The sequence below is a fragment of the Delphinapterus leucas genome, chromosome 19 (assembly GCF_059928025.1).
Source record: "Delphinapterus leucas isolate spDelLeu-1000000601 "Yukka" chromosome 19, BTC_Dleu_Yukka2, whole genome shotgun sequence".
Lineage (NCBI taxonomy): Eukaryota > Metazoa > Chordata > Mammalia > Artiodactyla > Monodontidae > Delphinapterus > Delphinapterus leucas.
Window position 1 is genome coordinate 7996926 of NC_143147.1, and position 25676 is coordinate 8022601.

At 47.6% G+C, this 25676-nt stretch overlaps 1 protein-coding gene, 1 non-coding gene and 1 pseudogene across 2 annotated transcripts in view; 2 read left to right on the top strand and 1 right to left on the bottom strand.

The window, feature by feature from the left end:
* Positions 1 to 5411: 5411 nt before the first annotated feature.
* TRNAW-CCA (transfer RNA tryptophan (anticodon CCA)) lies at positions 5412 to 5483 on the top strand. The gene has a single exon. It is a non-coding gene; the product is annotated as a tRNA-Trp (tRNA).
* Positions 5484 to 7475: 1992 nt separating this feature from the next.
* Positions 7476 to 10057, bottom strand: LOC111167732 (receptor-binding cancer antigen expressed on SiSo cells pseudogene; annotated as a pseudogene).
* A 14364-nt stretch (positions 10058 to 24421) lies between these two features.
* The window catches only part of SLC47A1 (solute carrier family 47 member 1), a 50764-nt gene continuing 49509 nt past the window's right edge, over positions 24422 to 25676 (top strand). The window contains 3 exon segments of the mRNA XM_089900253.1: positions 24422 to 24601; positions 24604 to 24647; positions 24848 to 24949. Of these exon segments, the coding sequence (XP_089756379.1) occupies positions 24493 to 24601; positions 24604 to 24647; positions 24848 to 24949 (255 nt within the window). The 5' untranslated portion in view covers positions 24422 to 24492.

Consider the following 25676-nt stretch of genomic DNA (forward strand, 5'->3'; position numbering starts at 1 on the left):
GGAGTGACACCCCACTGTGTACGGCACAGGGCAGGCAGGACACGGCGGCAATCTTCATTGTGGGGAGGGAGAGCTCTCAGGTTTACGGAGCATGAGGTCAGAAGCACCCCTTGGTCAATGGGGGAACTACTTGAAGTAACAGGTCTCGCACAGCTCTGAGTTAGCAACCATCATGAGGGTCGATGTTTCCTGGTGATGACTGAACACACTGGAGCCGCTCCAGTCCGAGGGCTAGAACGATCATTAGCTGGGGGTCAGGCTGATCACGCGGGTAGTTACTGATTAAACTTTCAGATTAAGATGGGGAGGCAATCACGCGCGTAAGGTAGGGGTGAGGCAGGGCCGGGTTGGGCAGGGGACGTACAGAGAGCAAGAGAGCAGCCATTTATGGGGCCTGACCATTCAACCATCAAAGAAGGCAAAGTTCAATGAAGAATTCAAGAGCGTATTGGTTGTGAAGATTAAATGAAGTAACACATAAAATACCTACCACGGTGCCAGGGGCATAGTAGGTCCTCATAAAAGTGATAAAATTGCAAAGATCTGAGTTTCCAGGCCACTTGTAGGTTTATGAGTCGTTTTGTGGTGATGCTTCCCCAATTTACACATCCATCAGATAGTACAAGATCACACTGGCTGCTCTGGGGATGCAGTTAGGGTGATTCGGTTGGACTCCGATAAAGCCTAATCAGAGAAGAACAATACATATTCGAGAGAAAGGAGAGGGGGAAACAACAGAAGGTAAAGTGGAAAAGGGAGCTGTGCCGTAGCCATCTGCTGGCTTATGCGACTCTGGTGTAAGTATTGACAGCAGGCTTAGTTACTACTCGCGCTTAGAGAGAGCCTAGAAGTAGGTTAAATCACATCTTGCCCCACAGTCCTGGGCAGCCCTGACAACTCCGAAGTCCTAAATTCTGACATGTCCGCGGAAGCCTAGTAGACATGCTAAGAATTAGGAAACAAAACGTTGTGCTCTCTGGAACCCATTTCCAGAGCATTCCTTGGCTTATCCTTCCCAACAGCCCTTTGAGATCGGTTATATCACAGTTTAGAATTGAGGACTCTAGGGCAAAGAAACGTCAGGTGACCTATCCAGTGGCACACAGTTAGTAGGCGGCGAGGACGGGGCTGGTATGCTCGCCACCTGCTTGGTAGAGGGAATCTTCCACAGTAATCCTTTCTTGTCTAAGGCAGTTTAAGCCCATATTTAAATTCTGATGAATAGGGAAGAGGCTCTCCCTTTTATAGTTCTTCCATGTTGGAAGACAGCTGTTTTAGTCCCCAAAACATGGCATTGTCTTCCTCTGACTGTTGATGGAATTACAGGGTCCTGTCTGCCATCAAGGCCTCTGTGCGTAGCCCCCAGTTGCCATCAGCGGCATCTGGCGGGTGACGGTAAGCAGGGCTTTGGGGTTTAGTAAAATGCCGAGTCAAGATCTCTAGGCTGAAAAACATCTCCAGAGATGAGTTCGGCCAACATTGCCACATGGGGCAAAGTTGAGAAAGTCACATTTATTGTCACGTGGGGACTAGCTAGACAGGACCCTTGTCTCTCGCTAGGTACACCCACAGCCGATACCCTGCAGACAGAACTTTCTGCTTCTGGCTCTCCATTTATCCAAGGTAAACGGCATCCACACTGCCCCAGTCTCTTCTGACCACGAACAAGTGTGGCAACCTTTTCATTAGATCATTGAAGATATTCGAGCCCAGCCAAACTTACTCGGGTTTATACTGAAGTATGTCCTCAGCAAAACCAAAACCTAATAGGGTCACAGAAACTTTAAAAGGGGAAGGACAGTCAGGGAGGTGCAGACTTTCCAACTGTAATCCTCTTGGATGTTATCATCTTAAGGGAGGGTTTCTTTCCAAATCAAGGTTTTCGAGGCAGATAGCAAAGGAAGAAAACCTGGCATAAAACAAAATTATTGGGACTTCCCTGGTGGTCCAGTGGTTAAGCCTCCACGCTCCCAATGCAGGGGGTCCAGGTTTGATCCCTGGTCAGGGAACTAGATCCCACATGCCACAGCTAAGACCCAGGGCAGCCAAATAAATAAAAAAATATTTTAACCAAAAAAACCGAAAATCTGAATGCCTGAAGTTCATGGACTCCCTGTTGACACAAATAATCAATAACCAAACTATAATGGGAATGGAAAAGAGTTTTATTTGAGCCAAACTGAGGACTGTAGCCCGGGAGACAGGCTCTCAGTAGCTCTGAGGATCTGCTACAGAGAAGCATGGTTTTCAGCACAGTTTTATATCTTGTCAGAACGAACAACATCAAACAAGTCAGGGACACATTCCTTCAAAAAAAACGGACCAGCAAATACAAAGTGAGTCAGGGTGGCCTTGGCACCTGTGAAGGGAGTCTTACCATCAAAGGAGAAACCAGCACAGGCGTCCCAGAAAGAGAGGCATTTCATCTTTATTTTTAACATGGACGTTCTTTACTTCCGGTCAGTGCACCCTTTTCTTTACAGCAGATGTGCAGTATATGTTGGACAGCACACACAGGCTGTTTGGTTAGCATATAATTCGAGTTAGCTCATGTATAACCAGAATGACTCCCCCTCCACCTCAATATGTGAAAACTTCTTCCATTCTCCCCAAATCTGCAGTTTTTTTCCTCTGTGCGGCGGCCAGGGGCTTCCATCTCTCGTCACGGGCTGTGACTGGCCTTTCTTGTCAATCAGGAGGCCACAGCTTGGAGGAGTCCTGTCCTCGGCCCGGGGCTCCGGGTTACGCAACGTTGGCTCCCAGTATTTGTAATGAACAGTTTAAATGTTCCATCCCTGCATCCTTGCTCCACAGCAGCTATTCCTAGAGTCTGAGTACGACATCCCTTTATTCGGGTAGCTCATAGATGCAAGCACTTGCCAAGGCCAGCTCCCCTGCTCATTCGCTTGGAAATCCAGACTGAGCTTGTAAAATGGAACAGTCCAGCTGGCTCCTGGGCTTCACTGTTACAAGCACAACTTTGATGCGAACAATCTTTTTTTCTTTTTTTTGCGGTACGCGGGCCTCTCACTGCTGTGGCCTCTCCTGTTACGGAGCACAGGCTCTGGATGCACAGGCCCAGCAGCCACAGCTCACGGGCCCAGCCGCTCCGCGGCATGTGGGATCCTCCCGGACCGGGGCACGAACCCATGTCCCCTGCATCGGCAGGCGGACTCTCAACCACTGCACCACCAGGGAAGCCCTGTGGGTGGTTTTTTTTGGGGGGGGGCGGGGGTTGTTTTGTTTTGTTTTTGTTGTTTGGTGTAATATAGAGTTTAGTCCTAAAATAAGGAAGCAGTTCTTTGCGATTTCTGGGCATCAGCAGAATTTTGGTGAGCAGCAAGGCCGGAACTAGGGTGAGGTGAGTGAGGCATTCTCCGGTGGGTAGGGAAGGGACACCAAAAACCTCAGCAGTTAAGATAAATTTTTAAAATGCAGTATTTTGAAAAACAAAAATTGGGGGACTTCCCTGGCGGGCCAGTGGTTTACACTCTGTGCCCCCAATGCCCAGGGCACGGGTTCTCGCTGCGCGGCCCAAAAATAACCCAAAAAGCAATAAAACCACAAAAGACGACGTGACCCTGCACAACTGCGTGACCACTGCACTGCTGCACTCTGGTCTGTCCTGGCAGGCAGGGCTCTCACTTTTCAAAGGGGTCCCTGTACACTACCTGCACCAACCTCTTTAATCCCTTTGTCCATTTGCGTCACCACACTGTCCTGTAGGGGTGCAGCCACAGCACAATTAAACATCAGGTTTTGCTTCCACATCCCAGGAGAAGAGGGGCCGGGACGTGTGTATCCAAAATTCTGAGCAGGATTTCAAGAGCGTCTCTGGTCTTTCCTTGTGGGTGAGGCGTTCCTCCCAGTAGATTCTGGGCCCTCGGCCTCCGTGGGAAGGGCACTGGCTCTTCCCCACAGTGACTTTGCTGTGCAGCCAAGGCTGGAGGGCTTGCGGGGGGAGATGGGAAAGGAGTGTGTGATCAGCCTGAAGGTGAATCCAAACCTGGGGACTCCACCTCATTCACTGCCTCCACTCCCTTGGTCCCCCCATTCCTCCCCCCGCCCCCCGTCAGGGTCCACATCACCCCTGGGCCACCAAAAGCAATAAGGAGGTGACTCTGGTCTCTGGCTACGTGGAATCCGGACACGGCATCAGCCATCATGCTGTGAGCTGGCTGGCTCTTCCCTTGGGAGCACAGGGATAGAGCCTCCTGGCCTCTGCTTCTCTAACAGCCCTGGGGTCAATCCCAAATGCCTCTAGTGTCACACGTGGCCACAAATACAGAAGTGGCCGCGCCTCCTTTCCTGTTAGACAGTAGATGCTCTGGCGGTCTCAGCTGCCCCCAACCCCAAGTTCACAAAGAGCATCAGACGGCAAAGGCGGGGCGGCTCCATCTCTCCTTCTCTAAAGAACACCAGGCCCTGCGGGTGTTGTATTTATTGAGTTAATTGATGCTTCTTGTTCTTAAGCAGACCAGGATAGCGCTCTTTCTTACTTAGTAGCTTTTTTTACTTAAAAGCATATTTACTCCCTTATTTAATAGTTTGATCTTTCTTATTTAATAAAAAGGAAAAAGTACTATCCAGAAGCAGGGTCTTAGGACTCCCATGAGGTGGACAGTGGACCCTTTAACATTATGCTAGAAAACATATCAACTAAAATATGCGGACAATACAGTGAGAAGTGAGAATATTAACAAAATGTTAGGTACAGTATAATCTCATCTCAAAATTGGATTTGAAGCGACTGGAAGGGGTGGGTGCTAATGTCTTTCTCGATTTGGGCGCCGGATACACAAGTATTTGCCCTTTGTGAAAATTCATGGCTACTTTTCCGGATGTGTGCTGTCAGCTGAAAGTCCAGTAACATATTTGGGATGCGGATGTAGCCGGTAAAAATCTGCAAAAAGAAATACCGCACATGGAAGTATTAGCAGTGGTTATGTCTGGATGGTGGATGGTCAAAGATTCTAATTTTCTTCCAGGCGCTGTTCTGCCTTTCCTCAAAGACAATGTTTATTTTTATAGTTTAAATATAATAATTGTAAATCAACTATACTTCAGTTTTTAAAAATTGACAAATGCAGTGAGCTGATTTGCAAAGTGAAAAAAAATAGTAAAGTCCTTGCGTTTATCAAGCTCGTTTATTAAGTCCTTAGTTTCCCGGCGATGGGAGATGCCCACCCCCCTTTCTTTTTGGGGGGTCTCTGGAAGGAGTCGGGGCCCCGGCCTCGGCCGCGCCCCGCACTCGCTCGCGGCGCCCCTCCCCCGGTCGCGCAGGCGCGTGGCGGCCGGCTCCTCCTCCGAGTGGGGGCGGGCGGCGCGGAGACAGCGCCTGCGTCTCCGGGGCCGCGCGACGGCGCCGCCTCAGCGAGGCCTTTAATGACACGGACGCTCACGCTCGCTGTGACCTCGTGGCGCAATGGTAGCGCGTCTGACTCCAGATCAGAAGGTTGCGTGTTCAAGTCACGTCGGGGTCAAGCCGGCTTTTTTCCTCTGAAGTGCAGGGATTCGTGAGGAGCGGAGTGGCCGCCCCACGCGAGGGATTTGGCCTCACGGAGGTTAATTATCCTGTCAGCTGCTCGGAAAACCCACTCTTTTTCTTCCCAGCGGGAACATAGGGCTGATAAACGCGCAGCTCCTCCCGGGACCGGCAGGGGGCGGTGCGTCGAGCCTCGGAGCGACCCCTCCCCGCCCCCACCCTTCCCGCCCCGCCCGTCTCCCCGCCCCCACCCCGCAGACCCGGGTGACCTCGTCCCCGGAGGGTGTCCCGGCGGGAAGTGGACGCCCCCCACCCGCCCCGGGAGGCGCCGCGCCTTCTGCACGTGACCCCGCAGGTGGCCCTCATCTGACCGCCCCGCGGGCTCGGCCGCACGTGGACGCGGCAGGACGTTCGCGTCCGTAGGTCTGGCCGCAGGTGGAGCCCGCACGGGGGCCTGGACGGCGGCGGGGGCTGCTCGTGCTCCCCCGGGCCCTGGGCGCGGCCTCGCACACGCGGGGGTGCGTCCACACCCGCCGCGGGGAGAGCAGCCTACGGGGGCCTCGGAGCGACGGCCGAGCTCTGCGCAGCCCCGCGGCCCCGAGATGCCCCGGGAGGGGAGAGCCGGGCTTCCCCGCAGGCGCTCCACGCCCTCGCCCCTGACGGCGGTCGCACCCGCTCGGGCGGCGAGCCCGCTCCTGCGCGGTCTTGCGCGGCTGTCCCCGGAGACCAGGACCGGCCCTGTTCCTATGTGGGCAGAAGAGCCAGACAAGAAGAAGAAAGCATTTGGAATCTTAAATGACAGGAAGCCCTTAAGCCTCCGGTGTTAGTATCTGTGGCTGCAAGCTAGGAGCAGATCTGCTGAGGGGGCCTGCAGAAAATCAGGGGTCTCAGGAGCTGTATGGCCAGGCCACGCAAGATGGCTGTTCTCTTGCTGTCTGCACGTTCCCCTGCCCGGCCGGGGCCTGTTTCACCTACCCCTATGCCCAGGACCCAGCTGGTGACAGCTTACGATAAGGGCGGTGAGGGGCCTGCCCCTCCACTGGTTTCCCTGGCAACTAATGAGGCCACCTGATGTAATTCCCTCTATAAAGGGCCCGCTCCCCTTCCCCTTGGGAGCGGAGGCTACCACCATGTCCTGCCTTCAGTTTGCAGCCCACCGTGGGGAGTCGCTCCAGGGTCTTGCTTCAGACGTGTAAGCTATCCATTGAACCATGAATGTCTCTGTTGCTGACTCCGGGCGCACACCTGTGCATTCAGAGAATTCACACGTGGAAAGGAAAAACATGTCAAGGGGTTCCTTGAAGGGGACGGTGAGGGTGCAGGGAGCATGGTAGTCCTGGGTGAGCACGTACATCAGGTTGGAAGAATTGGGGGATTTTAGGTCCAAAGGGAGCAGCTGCTACTTTTGTGAATAACGATGTAAAAAGACCCTTCTGGGTTCCTGCAAAAAGAGTAAAACCCCCAGGATCCACTCTTCCCCCACAGTTGTTCAATTCCCCTTGCCTTCAGAAGAGAAAGGAACACTGAAAGATAGACACAGAATGATCCGGTTGCAGGAGCTAATCTTATGGAGGTTACTAGAAAACACGGTGAAGGTGATTCTCAAAAATGATTTGCTCTGCCACTTTGAATAATTTTTATTGCATATTGTCAGTGAAATTTCTGTATGTTATTACCGTCAGGTTTGAGTACATGAGCTGTGCATGAAACAAAAAATTAACATGATTTTTAAATTTTTAATAGAATATAAAATGTATGTATTTATTTTCTTTTAAAATTCTCGTAAATTAAAAACAACAGCAGAAAACGAATTACTAAATAAAATAAATTTTTTTCTCCGAAAAAAAAGCAAGTTGCACAAAAACTTTATTTTTTTGTGATATATTATTGCATTTAATGTCATTTTCTTGAAAACCAAAATTACCAAATTCCTTAATGTTGTATCGAACATGAACAATGCCAGTTCAAGTTAGAGGAAATGTATGCCAACACCAGCTTCTGACAACAGAAATGAGAAGTTAAAGGTTTGTCTGATTTAGGTCAGGTAATCATGGAAACAAAAGAATATTTAAAATAATTCATTTTATCATTATGCACATTGAAGGAAATCATTATAGACAGGAGAGTTGTTTCCCACCGTAAAATGATTTACACCCATTTATTAAGCTAGAAACACCAGCTTGAAAAGGTACTGATATATGCCATTTGTAATAATTTCTCTACAGCAAACAATTGTCTTACAGTTGGAACATGTTGAAGGAAATATTATCTCATAAGCCTTTTTTGTTCTTTGGGTCTCAATCACTAAGAGTTCAAGGGACTTTTGAGAGATTCCTGGTGTCCTGGGTGGCCTGATGAATGCATTAAAGTCAAACAGTGTATCTGTATTCTGAAAATACTCTTAGCTCCATGCGAATGTTGCTTGGGTTGTGGAGCTCTTATTTCTCCCACTGGCACCATGACATCTGAAGAACATTTGTTACGAAAGTTTCACACCAATTGTGTTTTGTTCCTTCTTCATTAGCCGCTGTGCTTCCTTTTCCGTTTTCTTCCTTTGTTGTTCTGCTGCTCTCTTTTCTCTGTCTGCTATCTTCTCCTGCCTCAGAACTTCTTTGGCTTGCCGCATCATCTTCTTCCTATGCGTTGATATTTTCCTGCCAGGTATCCATGTCACCTAATTCAGGAGATTGGTGAATAAAAAGCATATCTTGTGTAGCTGCTAGGCTATTAGAGAAACCTGTGCTACCATCTGGGATTTAATGGTTCTCTCTTCTTAATAATGATTTTCTGAGTTTTCCTTAAAGTTGGTGTCATGTCCTTAAAATACTCAGGTTCCAGTTTTTCTAAAGCATTTTGTTGTGTTGCCACATTCCTATTCCCTCCTTTAATCTTTACACTTGTGGGTGTGTCTGCATCTCAAGAAGTCCACGCTTCAACGTCTGTCTGTTTAGCAACAGATGAATAATCACCTGTAGCTGGGAAAGTTATTTAGTCTCCACTTAATTTCCGTCCTCTGCCAGATCTGCATATTAATCTCTTTAGGAATGAGAATACTGTTGCTAGGCAGGTACAAACTTTAAATAACCGAAACTGTGTGATAGCCATGGTGGGACTCGAAACCTGAAATTGACTGATGAGAAAAAAAAAATCATACCCACTGTACAGATGCGAAAAATGACAGGAGCGTTTTTCAGTTTACACAGTCTGATGCCATATGCACGGTGTTTGGTGAAACGCTCTCAATTGCTCCAAGTGGGTGCCTAGTGCGCTGGGATTTGGATTTTGGAAAAATCTGCCTGGGAAGGAGCAAGGCCTGCCCCTCCCCCTCTGCACGAAAACTTTAAACACACAAAGAATGTAAACACATACTATACATGTTAATGGATACATACTTAATATGTATCCATGTTGGACTGTGCATCGGAATTATACACACCAGCTCTGGGAGAGTGGTTCCCACCCGGGGAATGAGGAGGAAGAGGGGACAGAAGCAGGTTCTACTTTAAAAAAATTTTTTAATGAAAGTAGCCAAGACATTAATATTTATTAAATCTGGTTAGAAGTTCATGAGATCTAACTTTATGAAACGTGAGTTTCAGGTCAGCGTTCACTCTACAGGCATAGTCCAAAATCTCCAAGTCAAGAAGTGAATGGACAATTCCCCAGTCAGTAGGACCCCCAGCATGCTGGCAGAAGTAAATTCTCTCTGAAAAAAATACATCCTCAAAACAGGCCTTCTGCGGGGCGGGGGACGAATTGGGAGATGGGGATTGACATATATACACTATTTTTTAAAATTAATTTAATTTCTTTATTTTGGGCTGGGTTTTGTCTTCGTTGCTTCATGCGGGCTTTCTCCAGTTGTGGTGAGCGGGGGCTACTCTTCGTTGTGGTGCGCGGGCTCTAGGCATGTGGGCTCAGTAGTTGTGGCACACGGGCCCAGTTGCTTCACGGCATGTGGGATCTTCCCGGACCAGGGCTCAAACCCATGTCCCCTGCATTTGCAGACGGATTCTTAACCACTGTGCCACCAGGGAAGTCCCAACATATATACACTATTGATACTATGTATAAAATAGGTAACTAATGAGAAACTACTGTATAGGGCAGGGAACTCTACTCAGTGCTCTGCAGTGACCTAAATGGGAAGGAAATCCGAAAAAGAGGGAATATATGCATCCGTCTAGCTGGTTCACTGTGCTCTACAGTAGAAACTAACACAACATTGTACAGAAACTATACTCCAATTAAAAAAAAAAAAACAGTCCATCTAGTTTTAGCATATAAAGTCCCAGGCAAAATGTGCTCATAATATATTTTATTTTATTTATTTGTTTTTTGCGGTATGCGGGCCTCTCACTGTCGTGGCCTCTCCCGTTGCGGAGCACAGGCTCCGGACGCGCAGGCTCAGCGGCCATGGCTCACGGGGCCCAGCCGCTCCGCGGCATGTGGGATCTTCCCGGACCGGGGCACGAACCCGCGTCCCCTGCATCGGCAGGCGGACTCTCAACCACTGCGCCACCAGGGAAACCCAATATTTTATTTTTTCAAACCTAGGCTTGCTTTCTTTTTAAAAAATTATTATTTTATTTATTTATTTTTGGCTGTGTTGGGTCTTTGTTGCTGCGCGCAGGCTTTTCTCTAGCTGTGGCGAGCGGGGGCTACTCTTCGTTGTGGTGCGTGGGCTTCTCATTGCGGTGGCTTCTCTTGTTGCGGTGCATGGGCTCTAGGTGCGTGGGCTTCAGTAGTTGTGGCTCATGGGCTCTAGAGCGCAGGCTCAGTAGTTGTGGTGCACGGGCTTAGTTGCTCCGCGGCATGCGGGATCTTCCCAGGGCTCAAACCCGTGTCCCCTGCATTGGCAGGCAGATTCTTAACCACTGCGCCACCAGGGAAGCCCTCATAGTATATTTTAAAAGAAAATAAATCAAGATAGAATACCTATATACCACATAAAGAAATGCACAGTAGAGAAAGTAAGGATTTTAAAAACGACTAGAGGGGGAAGAAAAGATTATTTAAAAAAAAAAAACAAAACTAACACTTAGACTGAAGCAGAGTTCTCAGCAGCAGCAATGGAAGCCAGGAAAAGTGCACTAATACTTCCAAACTACTGAAAGAAAGTAACTGCCAACCTACGATTATATACTTGGGAAATTATCTTTCAAGAACAGAGATATTTTCAAGTAAATGAAACCACCAGCATCCCTCCCTGAAGGACTATGTGAAGGATGTAGTTCAGGAAGAAGGAAAATGACCCAAGACAAAGGTCTGGGAGGCAAGGACTAGGACCAAAGAAAATGAAAATGGGTAGAGCTAAAAGCCGAGACCATAAAGAAACAATAGCGGGGCTGCCCTGGTGGCGCAGTGGTTGAGAGTCCGCCTGCCGATGCAGGGGACACGGGTTCGTGCCCCGGTCTGGGAAGATCCCACATGCCGCGGAGCGGCTGGGACCGTGAGCCATGGCCGCTGAGCCTGCGCGTCCGGAGCCTGCGCGTCCGGAGCCTGTGCTCCGCAACGGGAGAGGCCCGCGTACCGCAAAAAAAAAAAAAAAAAAAAAAAAAAAAAAAAGATATAAAGATTTGGGGAGATTGGTGCAAGATGGCAGAGTAGAAGGACGTGTGCTCACTCCCTCTTGTGAGAGCACCAGAATCACAACTAACTGCTGAACAATCATCGACAGGAAGACACTGGAACTCACCAGAAAAGATGCCCCGCATCCAAAGACAAAGGAGAAGCCGCAATGAGACAGTAGGAGGGGCGCAATCACAATAAAATCAAATCCCATAACTGCTGTGTTGGTGACTCACAAAACTGGAGAACACTTATACCACAGAAGTCCACCCACTGGAGTGAAGGTTCTGAGCCCCACGTCAGGCTTCCCAACCTGGGGGTCTGGCAACAGGAGGAGGAATTCCTAGAGAATCAGACTTTGAAGGTTAGCGGGATTTGACTGCAGGACTTTGACAGGATTGGGGGAAACAGAAACTCCACTCTTGGAGGTCACACACAGGATGCACACAGTGTGTGCATCAGGACCCAGGGGAAGGAGCAGTGACCCCAGGGGAGACTGAGCCAGACCTACCTGCTAGTGTTGGTGGAGGGTCTCCTGCAGAGGCTGGGGGTGGCTGTGGCTCACCGTGGGGACAAGGACACTGGCAGCAGAAGTTCTGGGAAGTATTCCTTGGCGTGAGCCCTCCCAGAGTCCACCATTAGCCCCACCAAAGGGCCGGGTAGACTCCAGTGCTGGGTCGCCTCAGGCCAAACAATGAACAGGGAGGGAACCCAGCCCCACCCATCAGCAGACAAGCAGATGAAAGTTTTACTGAGCTCTGCCCACCAGAGCAACACCCAGCTCTACCCACCACCAGTCCCTCCCATCAGGAAGCTGGCACAAGCCTCTTAGATAGCCTCATCCACCAGAGGGCAGACAGCAGAAGCAAGAAGAACTACAATCCTGCAGCCTGTGGAACAAAAACCACATTGACAGAAAGATAGACAAGGTGAAAAGGCAGAGGACTTTGTACCAGATGAAGGAACAAGATAAAACCCCAGAAAAACAACTAAATGAAGTGGAGATAGGCAATCTTTCAGAAAAAGAATTCAGAATAATGACAGTGAAGATGATCCAGGACCTCAGAAAAAGAATGGAGGCAAAGATCGGAGAAGACAGAAGAAATGTTTAACAAAGACCTAGAAGAATTAAAGGACAAACACCTAGAAGAATTAAAGAACAAACAAACAGAGAGCAACAATACAAAAACTGAAATGAAAACTACACTAGAAGGAATCAATAGCAGAATAAGTGAGGCAGAAGAACGGATAAGTGACCTGGAAGACAGAATGGTGGAATTCACTGCTGTGGAACAGAATAAAGAAAAAAGAATGAAAAGAAATGAAGACAGCCTAAGAGACCTCTGGGACAACATTAAACACACCAACATTCACATTAGAGGGGTCCCAGAAGGAGAAGAGAGAGAGAAAGGACCCAAGAAAATATTTGAGGAGATTATAGTCAAAAACTTCCCTAACATGGGAAAGGAAATAGCCACCCAAGTCCAGGAAGTGCAGAGAGTCCCAGGCAGGATAAACCCAAGGAGAAACATGCTGAGACACATAGTAATCAAACTAACAAAAATTAAAGACAAAGAAAAATTATTGAAAGCAACAAGGGAAAAACAACAAATAACATACAAGGGAACTCCCATAAGGTTAACAGCTGATTTCTCAGCAGAAACTCTACAAGCCAGAAGGGAGTGGCATGATATATTGAAAGTGGTGAAAGGGAAGAACCTACAACCAAGATTACTCTACCTGACGAGGATCTCATTCAGATTTGATGCAGAAATCTAAAGCTTTACAGACAAGGAAAAGCTAAGAGAATTCAGCACCACCAAACCAGCTCTACAATAAATGCTAAGGGAACTTCTCTAAGTGGGAAAGACAAGAGAAGAAAAGGACCTACAAAAACAAACCCATAACAATTAAGAAAATGGTAATAGAAACATACATATTGATACTTACCTTAAACATGAATGGATTAAATGCTCCAACCAAAAGACACAGGCTCACTGAATGGATACAAAAACAAGACCCATATATATGCTGTCTACAAGAGACCCACTTCCGACCTAGGACACATACAGACTGAAAGTGAGGGGATAGAAAAAGATATTGCATGCAAATGGAAATCAAAAGAAAGCTGGAGTAGCAATACTCACATCAGATAAAATAGACTTTAAAATAAAGAATGTTACAAGAAACAAGGAAGGACACTACCTAATGATCAAGAGATCAATCCAAGAAGAAGATATAACAATTATATATGCACCCAACATAGGAGCACCTCAATACATAAGGCAACTGCTAACAGCTATAAAAGAGGAAATCAACAGTAACACAATAATAATGGGGGACTTTAACACCTCACTTACACCAATGGACAGATCATCCAGACAGAAAATTAATAAGGAAACACAAGCTTTAAATGACACCACAGACCAGATAGATTTAATTGATGTTTATAGGACGTTCCATCCAAAACCAGCAGATTACACTTTCTTCTCAAGTGCACATGGAACATTCTCCAGGATAGATCACATCTTGAGTCACAAATCAAGCCTCGGTAAATTTAAGAAAATTGAAATCATATCAAGCATTTTTTCCGACCACAACACTATGAGATTAAAAATCAGTTACAGGGAGAAAAATGTAAAAAACACAAACACATGGAGGCTAAACAATTCATTGCTAAATAGTCAAGAGATCACTGAAGAAATCAAAAAATACCTAGAGACAAATTACAATGAAAACACGATGATCCAAAACCTATGAGATGCAGTTCTAAGAGGGAAGTTTATAGCAATACAAGCCTACCTCAAGAAAGAAGAAACATCTCAAATAAACAATCTAGCCTTACACCTAAAGGAACTAGAGAAAGAAGAACAAACAAAACCCAAAGTTAGCAGAAGGAAAGAAATCATAAAGATCAGAGCAGAAATAAATGAAATAGAAACAAAGAAAACAATAGCAAAGATCAATAAAACTAAAAGCTGGTTCTCTGAGAAGATAAACAAACTTGATAAACATTTAGCCAGTCTCATAAAGAAAGAGAGAGAGAGGACTCAAATCAATAAAATTAGAAATGAAAAAGAAGAAGTTACAGTGGATACTGCAGAAATACAAAGCATCATAAGAGACTACTACAAGCAACTCTAGGCCAATAAAATGGATAAACTGGAAGAAATGGACAAATGTTTAGAAAGGTGTAACCTTCCAAGACTGAACCAGGAAGAAATAGAAAATATGAACAGACAAATCACAAGTAAGGAAATTGAAACTGTAATTAAAAATCTTCCAACAAACAAAAGTCCAGGACCAGATGGCTTCACAGGTGAATTGTATCAAACATTTAGCAAAGAGTTAACACCCATCCTTCTCAAGCTCTTCCAAAAAATTGCAGAGGAAGGAACACTCCCAAACTCATTCTATGAGGCCACCATCACCTTGATACCAAAACAGACAAATATACTACAAAAAAAGAAAATTACAGACCAAAATCCCTGATGAATATAGATGCAAAAATCCTCAACAAAATACTAGCAAACAGAATCCAAAAACACATTAAAGGGATCATACACCATGATCAAGTGAGATTCATCCCAGGGATGCAAGGATTCTTCAATGTATGCAAATCAATCAATGTGATACACCATATTAACAAATTGAAGAATGAAAACCATATGATCACCTCAATAGATGCAGAAAAAGCTTCTGACAAAATTCAACACCCATTTATGATAAAAAAAACTCTCCAGAAAGTGGGCATAGAGGGAACCTACCTCAACATAATAAAGGCCATATATGACAAACCCACAGCAAACATCATTCTCAATGGTGAAAAACTGAAAGCATTTCCTCTAAGGTCAGGAAAAAGACAAGGGTGTCCACTCTCACCACTATTATTCAACATAGTTTTGGAAGTCCTAGCCATGGTAATCGGAGAAGAAAAAGAAATAAAAGGAATACAAATTGGAAAAGAAGAAGTAAAACTGTCACTGTTTGCAGATGACATCATACTATACATAGAGAATCCTAAAGATGCCACCAGAAAACTACTAGAGCTAATCAATGAATTTGGTAAGGTTGCAGGATAGAAAATTAATGCACAGAAATCTCTTGCATTCCTATACACTAACAACGAAAGATCAGAAAGAGAAATTAAGGAAACAATCCCATTCACCACTGCAACAAAAAGAATAAAATACCTAGGAATAAACCTACTTAAGGAGGTAAAAGACCTGTACTCAGAAAACTATAAGACCCTGATGAAAGAAATCAAAGATGACACAAAGAGATGGAGAGATATACCATGTTCTTGGATTGGAAGAATCAATATTGTGAAAATGACTATACAACCGAAAGCAATCTACAGATTCAATGCAATCCCTATCAAATTACCAGTGGCATTTTTTACAGAACTAGAACAAAAAATTTTAAAATTTGTATGGAGACACAAAAGACCCCGAATAGCCAAGGCAGTCTTGAGGGAAAAAAACGGAGCTGGAGGAATCAGACTCCCTGACTTCAGACTATACTACAAACCTACAGTAATCAAGACAGTATGGTACTGGCACAAAAACAGAAATATAGATCAATGGAACAGCATAGAAAGTCCAGAGATAAACCCACACACCTATGGTCAACTAATCTGTGATGGAGTAGGCAAGAATATACAGTGGAGAAAAGACAGTCTCTTCAGTAAGTGGTGCTGGGAAAACTGGACAGCTACATGTAAAAGAATGACATTAGAACCCTCCGTAACATCATACACAAAAATAAACTCAAAATGGATTTGAGACCTAAATGTAAGACCGGACACTATAAAACTCTTAGAGGAAAATATAGGAAGAACACTCTTTGACATAAATCACAGCAAGATCTTTTTGGATCCACCTCCTAGAGTAATGGAAATAAAAACAAAAATAAACAAATGAGACCTAATGAAACTTAAAAGCTTTTGCAAAGCAAAGGAAATTACAATCAAGACGAAAAGGCAGCCCTCAGAATGGGAGAAAATATTTGCAAACAAAGCAGTGGACAAAGGATTAATCTCCAAAGTACATAAACAGCTCATGCAGCTCAATATTAAAAGAGTAAACAACCCAATCAAAAAATGGGCAGAAGGGCTTCCCTGGTGGCGCAGTGGTTGAGAGTCCGCCTGCCGATGCATGGGACACGGGTTCATGCCCTGGTCCGGGAAGATCCCACATGCCGCGGAGTGGCTGGGCCCGTGAGCCATGGCCACTGAGCCTGCGCGTCCAGAGCCTGTGCTCCGCAACGGGAGAGGCCACAACAGTGAGAGGCCCGCGTACCACAAAAAAAAAAAAAAAAAAGGGCAAAAGACCTAAATGGACATTTCTCCAAAGAAGACATACAGATGGCCAAGAAGCACATGAAAAGCTGCTCAACATCACTAATGATTAGAGAAATGCAAGTCAAAACTGCAATGAGGTATCACCTCACACCAGTCAGAATGGCCATCACCAGAAAATCTACAAACAATAAATGCTGGAGAGGATGTGGAGAAAAGGGAACACTCTTGCACTGTTGGTGGGAATGTAAATTGATACAGCCACTATGGAGAACAGTATGGAGGTTCCTTAAGAAACTAAAAATAGAACTTCCATACGACCCAGCAATCCCACTACTGGGCCTATACCCAGAGAAAACCATAATTCAAAAAGACACGTGCACCCCAATGTTCATTGCAGCTCTATTTACAATAGCCAGGTGATGGAAGCAACCTAAATGCCCATCGACAGATCAATGGATAAAGAAGATATGGTACATATATACGATGGAATATTACTCAGCCATAAAAGTGAAAGAAATTGGGTCATTTGCAGAGACGTGGATGGATCTAGAGACCGTCATACAGAGTGAAGAAAGTCAGAAAGAGAAAAACAAATATCGTATATTAATGCATAAATGTGGAACCTAGAAAAATGGTACAGGTGGACCTGTTTGCAGGGCAGAAATATAGACACAAGTGTAGAGAACAAAAGTATGGACATCAAGCAGGGAAAGTGGCGGGGGCGTGGTGTGGTGGTGGGATGAATTGGGAGATTGGAATTGACATGTATACACTAATATGTATAAAATAAGTAACTAATAAGAACCTGCTGTATAAAAAAATAAAATAAAATTCAAAAATTAAAGAAAAAGATATAAAGATTTGAATAATAAAATTAAGAATGTTGATCAAATGGACACAGAGAGAACTCTGCATACAGTAATTAGAGAGCAACGTTCTTGAGTCACATGGAACATTTTATAAAAATGTGATCCCCTTCTAGAATATAAACTAAATCTCAACAAATTTCAAAGCATATGTATTACTCAGGTCACTTTCTCTGAGCCAATTACGATGAAGTTAGAAATCAGTCAGAAAAAGCTTACCAAAATTAGGATATTTGAAAACACCTCTGGGAGTTCCCCGGTGGTCCAGTAGTTAGGACTTGGTACTGTCACTGCCAGTGGCCCCTGGTTCGGGGAGATAAGATTTCACACGCAGTGTGGCTCAGCCAGAAAAAAAAAAAAGAAAACAGTTCTAAGTTACTTCCTAGGTGAAAGACAAAAGCAAGCATACACTTAGACAATGAAAAAAAAAAGTATAAACATTGCAAAGGAGCAGATAAAACTACTGTCATTATTTACAGAAGATGATTTCATAACTCAAGGACCTAAAATGGCTGAAAAATTACTGAAAGCAAAAGACATCAGTTAGATGGTGAAATACGGAAGTAATGTACGGAATCTGAGAGTTTTTATAAAAGACACTAACAACTAGTTAGAAGGAATAAGGTCAGAGAGGGCAAAGGTGGGAACCAAATGCTTCACATGCATTTTTATGATGTTTTGATTTTTTTGCCACAAAGTGAATATACTATCTCATCCAAAAAAAGTTATTCACACAGGTGGATGCTGTAGGACACAGGAAGACCTTCCCAAGGACACTTGGGTGTGGACAGTTTTTAATGACAGGGTGTTGGGCATGTGGGAAGTGCAGACAGTAAAAAGCCTCAGGGACTAAGGGACCCGGGCACCTGAGGGGCACAGCAGAGAAGACGTTTCTAGAACAAAACTTCTGACATCTGTGTCTAGGCTCTGGGATGGGAGGCCCCTGGCGGTGGCTTGTGTGGGGACAGGTGGAGCAGATGAGGGCTCCTCCGGAGGCTCCTGCGTGACCCCGTGGGTGACTTCCATATGTCACAGGTGTGACCCGTTGTCCCTGACCCCGTCCTAATGTGACATTTCTCCTGGGTCTCCCATTTGTGACGTCAACGTTTACAGCTCCCTCTGTGTCTGACCCAGTGTATGACCCTCCCATGTGATGCCTCTATGCACCGGTCACTGTGACCCTTGCCCTCTGGCTTCCAACTGAGTTTGGCTGGTGTGGAGGAAGGAACTAGAAGGTGTGAACATAAATGCAGACCAACCAAAGGGGACCAGCAGAGGCTCTTCATGCCCAGCTGTGTGTGTGTGTGTCGGGGGTGTGTGTGTGTGTCAGCCACTAGCCCTGGAATCTGGCAGAGACTCCAAGGCGGGTTGAGGAGAAGGAAGGATTCACGGCGGGACAGAGGGGAGGCTCAGGGCTGCCCTGCTGGAGGCTGCTGGCCTGGGGGGGCTGGAGGCCGGCTGACCGGAAGTGGGGTGTCCTGTGTGCTTGGTCAGGGGCCATGTCTGCCTGCCTTTCTCTGGCTGGTCCTGAGTTGGAAACAGGGACAAAAATTAGGGAAGCTGTCAGTTACTGATGGCGGCTTGGACATTTTGGGTCAATTATTGCAGAAGTGATTATTTAGCTTCTTGGATTATCCCTAGAGATAGGGATCTGCCTCTCACGAGTCTGACATAGGCTGGCTTCTGGGTTGTTTATTGTAGATAAGGGGTTGGCTTTCTAGGCAGGTTGCTGTAGATTGTGGGTCCGAGTTCTATTTTTGTATATAGTCTGAGCACTGTGGCCACTGTCCACGTGTAGATTCAGGCTCTCCCAGCTTGGAGTTTCTGATTCTGCGGTGGGTTCACTCTTGGCCAAAAGAACTCTCGTCACCTGGGGTCTCCCTCTGGGTCCTGTGTGGGTTAATGGGGTGGAGTTTTTAACGGTACTTTGAGACCGGCAAGGCTTCTCCCATCCTCCACCCCCACTCAGCCACTCCTTCTGTGTAGTCACCTGTCTGGGGATAATCCTGCCCTGGGATCTACTGCAGTCAGGGCAAGTCAGGTCCTGCACGAAGTTCCGAGGCAGGTAGCGTAGGTCCTTTACAGGGCTGGCGATACATGCATTTTTGGGGGGCGGGGGGACGTGCCATGCGGCTCGTGAGACCTTAGCTCCCCGGCCAGGGATTGAACCCAGGCCCTCGGCAGTGAAAGACTGCCGAGGGCCCTGGACCGCCAGGGGACTCCCACCATCTGCAGCCCCCTTTGGTGAGGAAAACGAGGAAAACGGAGCACAGTAGTTTGGAAGTACTGTTAGCGAGTATCAATAGTTTGTCTTTGAGTATTTCCTTATAATTGGCAGTTTTCTTAAAGCCAAATGTTATGGCCAAAAATAGCCTCTCAATGTTTGTTCTGAGATCCAGAAACCTGGAAGGTGGCCTCAGGGGTTTCTGGGCTTCCTGGAACCTTCTGGAAACTAACAGGGAGAGCGGGGTAGAGGTTTCTGGCTCACCTTGGGCTCCGCCTCAGCCATGAAAGCAGATTCTCAGAAGTACTTAGGAGAAACATACGCCCCAGGGCGGCTGGTTTTCCACTGAATCAACCTCTATTAAATATTTCCACTTCCAGGTCTGTGGTTAGGGATCATCACCTGTGCTGTCTCTCAGGCTGTGTGTTTTCTAGGCTTTATTGCCCGGCTAAATTGCAAAAAGCCTGTCAGCAGGTAACTACACTCGTTGCTGTCCTCTCCTGGCAGACACACAGATCCAGTTTTACCTCTCTCTCTCTTAGTTTGGAAGGTTCTTTTCTCTTTTATTATAAACGCTACTTTTTGTCATTGCTGTTTTATTTTATCTTATTATAGTTGATTTACAATGTTGTGTTAGTTTCGGCTGTACAGCAAAGTGATTTAGTTATACATACACACACACACACACACACTATATATATATATATATATATGGGGTGTGTGTGTGTGTGTGTGTGTATTCTTTTTCAGATTCTTTCCCCTTATACAAAATATTGAGTATATGTCATTTTTTTTTTTTTTTTTTTTTTTTGTGGTACGGGGGCCTCTCACTGTCGTGGCCTCTCCCGTTGCAGAGCACAGGCTCCGGACGCGCAGGCTCAGTGGCCATGGCTCACGGGCCCAGTCGCTCCGCGGCATGTGGGATCTTCCCGGACCGGGGCAGGAACCCGTGTCCCCTGCATCGGCAGGTGGACTCTCAACCACTGCGCCACCAGGGAAGCCCTATGTCATTGTTTTAACTGGACTTAATTCAGATGTGAAGGGCTGGTGAGCCTGGCTTTATTCCCCTTTGTTTATTCATCAGGTAGAAAAACAGGGGGCTCTTTTCTCCCCTGGGTCCTATGCTAAACTTCCGTCTCTGTTCCTGAAAAGCCAATTTCAGGACAAGCTTTAGACCTGGAGAGAAAGGTGGAATGCCATCAGATTTATCCTGATATTTATCCTGTTTTTATGATCTCCCAGTGTTTCATTGAGATACCTGTGGGCATCTTTGTCTGTAAACTTCCTAGGGTCAGCGTAGGGTGTTAGATAGGTGATGGAGAAAAGAGGTGAAGGACGACGAAGGGAGAATTCTACAGGGTCCGGTCCCCGACCTGCCCTCATCTTTTTTCCATCCAACCTTCCCCACCCACTGACCCCACGTCAATTGTTACAAAAGATGATCCTGTACTTGTTAACTAGAGAGGCTCCCATGTTACGCGTCAGTTAAAGAAAATGGCTCCACTGGGGAATGAAGCAAGTGTTTGATGAGCACTGTGGTGAAGCCTGTGGATTGACTTTGTCTCGTTTTCTAGGCTCAGGTACATGCCAGTTTGAAACGAAATGCGGCCCAGGACAGGACTGCTGCTTTCTCCCAGGACCCACTTCGCCCAGGTATGACACAGCTGCCCCTGGTCTTGGGACGGGCCTGTCTAGGTGTTCACAACTAGATTTGCTGTGCTGAGCTCCCACTTAAATAGGGCAATAATGTCTCAGAAACAAATGATAAGGAACACCCAATTTCAAGGTAAACAGCTGAAGTCTGTTTGCTTTTTATTTTATTTTTAATTTTTGGCTGCGTTGGGTCTTTGTTGCTGTGCGTGGGCTTTCTCTAGTTGCAGCAAGTGGGGGCTACTCTTCGTTGCGGTGCGTGGGCATCTCATTGTGGTGGCTTCTCTTGTTGCGGAGCACGGGCTCTAGGCGCATGGGCTTCAGTAGTGTGGCATGCGGGCTCTGTAGTTGTGGCACGCAAGCTCTAGAGCGCAGGCTCAGTGGTTGTGGCGCACGGCCTTAGTTGCTCCGCCGCCACGTGGGATCTTCCTGGGCCAGGGCTCGAACCTGTGTCCCTTGCATTGGCAGGCGGATTCCCAACCACTGCGCCACCAGGGAAGCGCCGGAAGTTTGTTTGCTTTAATTGCAGACACGGACACACTGCTACAGATCATTAAAAGCTGCAGGTGATCAGTTCAGTACTGCTGCAAGCATTTAGGGTATTTTCCTTATTGTTACTCTTCTGAGGCATGCTGAGACTAAATCTAGGTCTGGGTCACTATCCTGCCTGGTACCTAGCAGGCCCTCTGATGGGAAGACTCGCATCTGTCCCCATTGCTGTGAACGGCCTTGAATCATCTCTTAGGTCATCTTTCTCCTCCACTGGCCTTATTCTCTTTCTGAGATGCTAATTCGATGACTGCTGGCCCCTTGAACATTTCCCCGAAGCCTCTTAACCTAAAGAGCTACCTTCTTTGTTGCGTTACTTGGTGGGGCAGAGCGCCTGAGGACCCCAGCTGACCGCAGCGGGATCCAGTCCGTGTCTGTGGGTGAGTGGACAGCACCTGACATAGGATTTCCTTTCATCTCCATGGTAGCAACTGCTTCTTGAATTACCATTCTCCCAGCTAGTAGTGCATACATGCATCTCCTTTTATACAGAAGAAAAACACCCTTTTAAGGCACTGAGTTCCTTTTCATCTCCAGCAGGCCCTGGAAACCATGGAGGAATGTGGATAAGAGATGTTGAAAAAAAAGAGGAGACTCAGTCGGATCAGCAGACACGCCAGGAAGAGTGTCTTGAGGTTCATCCAAGGGCCCCGTGGAAATTGTTTGGGAGACAGCTGGTGCTGCGGTGAGGGCTTCTGCTCTTTGGGGTCATTGTCATCTTGCTGGTGGGGATTTTAGTGAGAGTCTATGTCAGAATTCAGTGATGTGGCGAGACAGAGAGAGAGGGAGAGGGAGAGGGAGAGGGAGAGGGAGAGGGAGGGGGGGCGGAGAGAGAGTAGGCCAAGGGATGCTTCTGACCTTACCAACAAAAATTCATTGGCCTAAAAAAAAAAAAAAAAAAAAAAATTCATTGGCCTAAAGGTGGCAGTTCGTTTTCAGTTAACATTATTCAGCTGTGCCCATGGAGGTCAAGAACTGAGAGTTCCAAGATATATTTTCTGATGAAGAAAAGGAAGGAAGGTAAAAAGTACGTTTTAGTCCAAAACAACATCTGGAAGATTACATCCACCACCATGTCAACCGAAGACCTGTGTACGGATGCATCGATGTATGGCTTTGTATATTTCTTCTGCTTACTGTTTTTTGTTTTAGACAAACCCATATACCAAGGACTTAAGGATTCTTACTATGTGAATTTTTTTTTTTTTTTTTTTTTGCGGTACGCGGGCCTCTCACTGTTGTGGCCTCTCCCTTTGCGGAGCACAGGCTCCGGACGCGCAGGCTCAGCGGCCATGGCTCACAGGCCCAGCTGCTCCGCGGCATGTGGGATCTTCCCGGACCGGGGCACGAACCCACGTTCCCTGCATCGGCAGGCGGACTCTCAACCACTGCGCCACCAGGGAAGCCCACTATGTGGATTATTTAAAATACATTTTACAATATATCTTCCCTTAGATTATTATTCAGCGGGAAACATTTGTTAATATTCATTTGGTACCAAGGGTAGTAGACATGCTTAAGGAACTTAAAAGGGGAGAAGACAGATTACCAAGAAGAAAGGAGTCAGGGGGCATCAATTAGCATGCTTCCTGTCAAGGGCCTGTCTTAACACGGGTTTGGATTGACATGCTGGCAGGCGCAGGGAGGAATGAAGGACCAGCGCTTTGTTTTTGAGTGGTGGGCATCCCACGGAGAGAAATACAGGCTTCGAAGAGCTAACCCAGGCAAACTGGAGGGAAAAATCAGACCCTTTCTTATTTTGATAGAAGGAAGGGTTGATAAAGTTGGAAGGCAGCAAAAATGAAGAGTGTTCTAGGAGAGGGGAGGATGGGGTCCTGGGCAGGCCCTATTCGTCTTGTTTGGGCCTGTCCTCGTCTTAAAAAAGCTGCAGGCTTTTAGTGGCAGAGACGCGGTATATCCAGAAGGTTTTTGTCCGCCGACCCCTCAAAAAGATGAGGTCTTAATGAATGCGCTCTTCTCCTTGGCCTTGGCAATTATTGGGAAAGTCTTTGGAGCTGTGAAAATCCAATCACTGCTAACTCATCTTGGCGGGTGGGAGGGCGAGTCAACAGCGGCCTTGGATTAAGGGGTCATTCTTGCATGCCGCCTTGCCGGGCTAGCTCCACGCTGTTCGCTTAGCAAGCCTTCCTACCTACTAAGTACGCTGCGTTCTGGGGTGGATACAAACTGCTAGGTGTGCCGAACAGATAATGGAAAAAATGAGAAAAGGCAGCTCCTCTGAGTGAAAAACACCCCAGGGCAGATTTCGGCGGGGGTGGGTGGGTGGAGGTACTCCCTTAAGGCATCTCCACCCTCAGCGCTTCGTTCCTCTTGGGTCAGTTAAGTGGAGGGTCACCTTCCAGGGACCAAGACGAAGGCTGCACCCAAGGTGGCCCTCGCGGTGGGGCCCCAGCAAAGCCCCAGTCCCGGCTTTTCGTTCCCTCTCCACCGGGCACGGGGGCTTGTCCTACCCGCTGCAAATTGCGGGCGGCAGGGAGCGCAACCCCCCGGGGAGTAAATTCTTTGACCCAGCCTGGGGGGAGACATCACCCGGAAACCAGCGAAGGCTAACTCGGCGGCCCCTTCACTGTTCCCACCTGCGCCTTCCGCGCCCCCCGACCAAGGCCGCCCCTCCCCCGAGTCCCGTGGGCCACGGAAGGCGGGGGCCGGGTCGGCGGCGGTAGGGGGCGGGCGGGGCGGGCGGGGCGGGGCCTCCCCACCCCCAATCCCGCCACAGCCCGCCGCCCCGCCCACCCAGCCCCCACCCTATCAGGCTCACCGCCCCCGCCGCCTCCCGCGCACTCCCGGAGCTGGCGCGTCCGCCGCCGACCCCTCCCGCCACGGCATGGAGAACCCCCTCGCCCCTGCGCCGCCCGCCGCCGAGAGCCCCTCGTCCGCCCGCGACGGCGCCCAGCGGCCCGGGACCCCCGGCTGGCGCGAATGCCTGCGGCCTCTGCGGGGCGCGAGACGGCGGAGCTGGCGGCGCTCGCGGGCCCAGTGGTGAGTGCGTGGCCCCGCGCCGCCCTCCCCGCGGTCCCTCTCTCCGCGGTCCCCCCGGTCCCCCGTGGTCCCTCTCCCCGCGGTCCCTCTCCCCGCGGTCACCCCGTCCCCCTCGGTCCGGCCGGTGGACCAGCGCCGTCCCGCGCCGTCTCGGGCGGGAGGGTCGGTGTAACGCGTTGGCCTCCGCTTTCCTCCCCCAGTTCCTCGCGCAGCTGCTGATCTTTCTCATCAGCCTCGTCAGCTCCGTATTCTGCGGACACCTGGGCAAGGTCGAGTTGGATGCGGTTACGCTTGCTGTCTCGGTAGGTTTTTACATTCTTCTTTTGCGGGGGGGGGGGCGGCTGACGACTTGGAAAAGCCTGGAATGTGGATTGTGTGATGTCTGACACCTGCACCTTCACACGGTCCGAGCTTGACCCGGGGGTTCCACCCTATCGTTAGATTTGGAAGGAGACTGTGTCAACTACTTAGAAAAGGTGTTCTCCGTACTCTCAAACCATCCCACTGACTCTAATTGGTCTGGGGACCAGGTATTGCAAAGAATTCGTAGCAATGAGGCGAACTCTGCTGGTAGAACTAAAAGAACTGCATTTTTTTTTTTCTATTATGAAGTTAAACCAGATAACATATCTAGAACTAGGTTGACTGCTGTTAGTTTGAATTACACAGCTCATTAAGGTGGTGCTGTTTCAGCCTTGTAATAAAGTGTCTCCATGCCACCATGGATTGAAATTACACCCCCTTTGAAGTCCCTGCATTTTTGTCGGTGATGTAGTGGAAAGCTGCCTCTCTCCTGCATTTCATCCATGCTTTCAAAGAAGGTGAAAAGCTTCTGCTGGTAGTGGCAGAGGGTCTTTCCCAGTCTCAGAAAATGCCCCTCCTGTTCCCACCCAGGTGGGTAGAGCGCTAAGATCATGGCGGGGCCACAGAAGTTCTCCTTATGGTTGAGACCACCTTGGTATATGGAATCATACATTTTAGTTACAGGTCTATAATTGGGTGAACCCATTTGGTAGGTTGCCTTTTCAT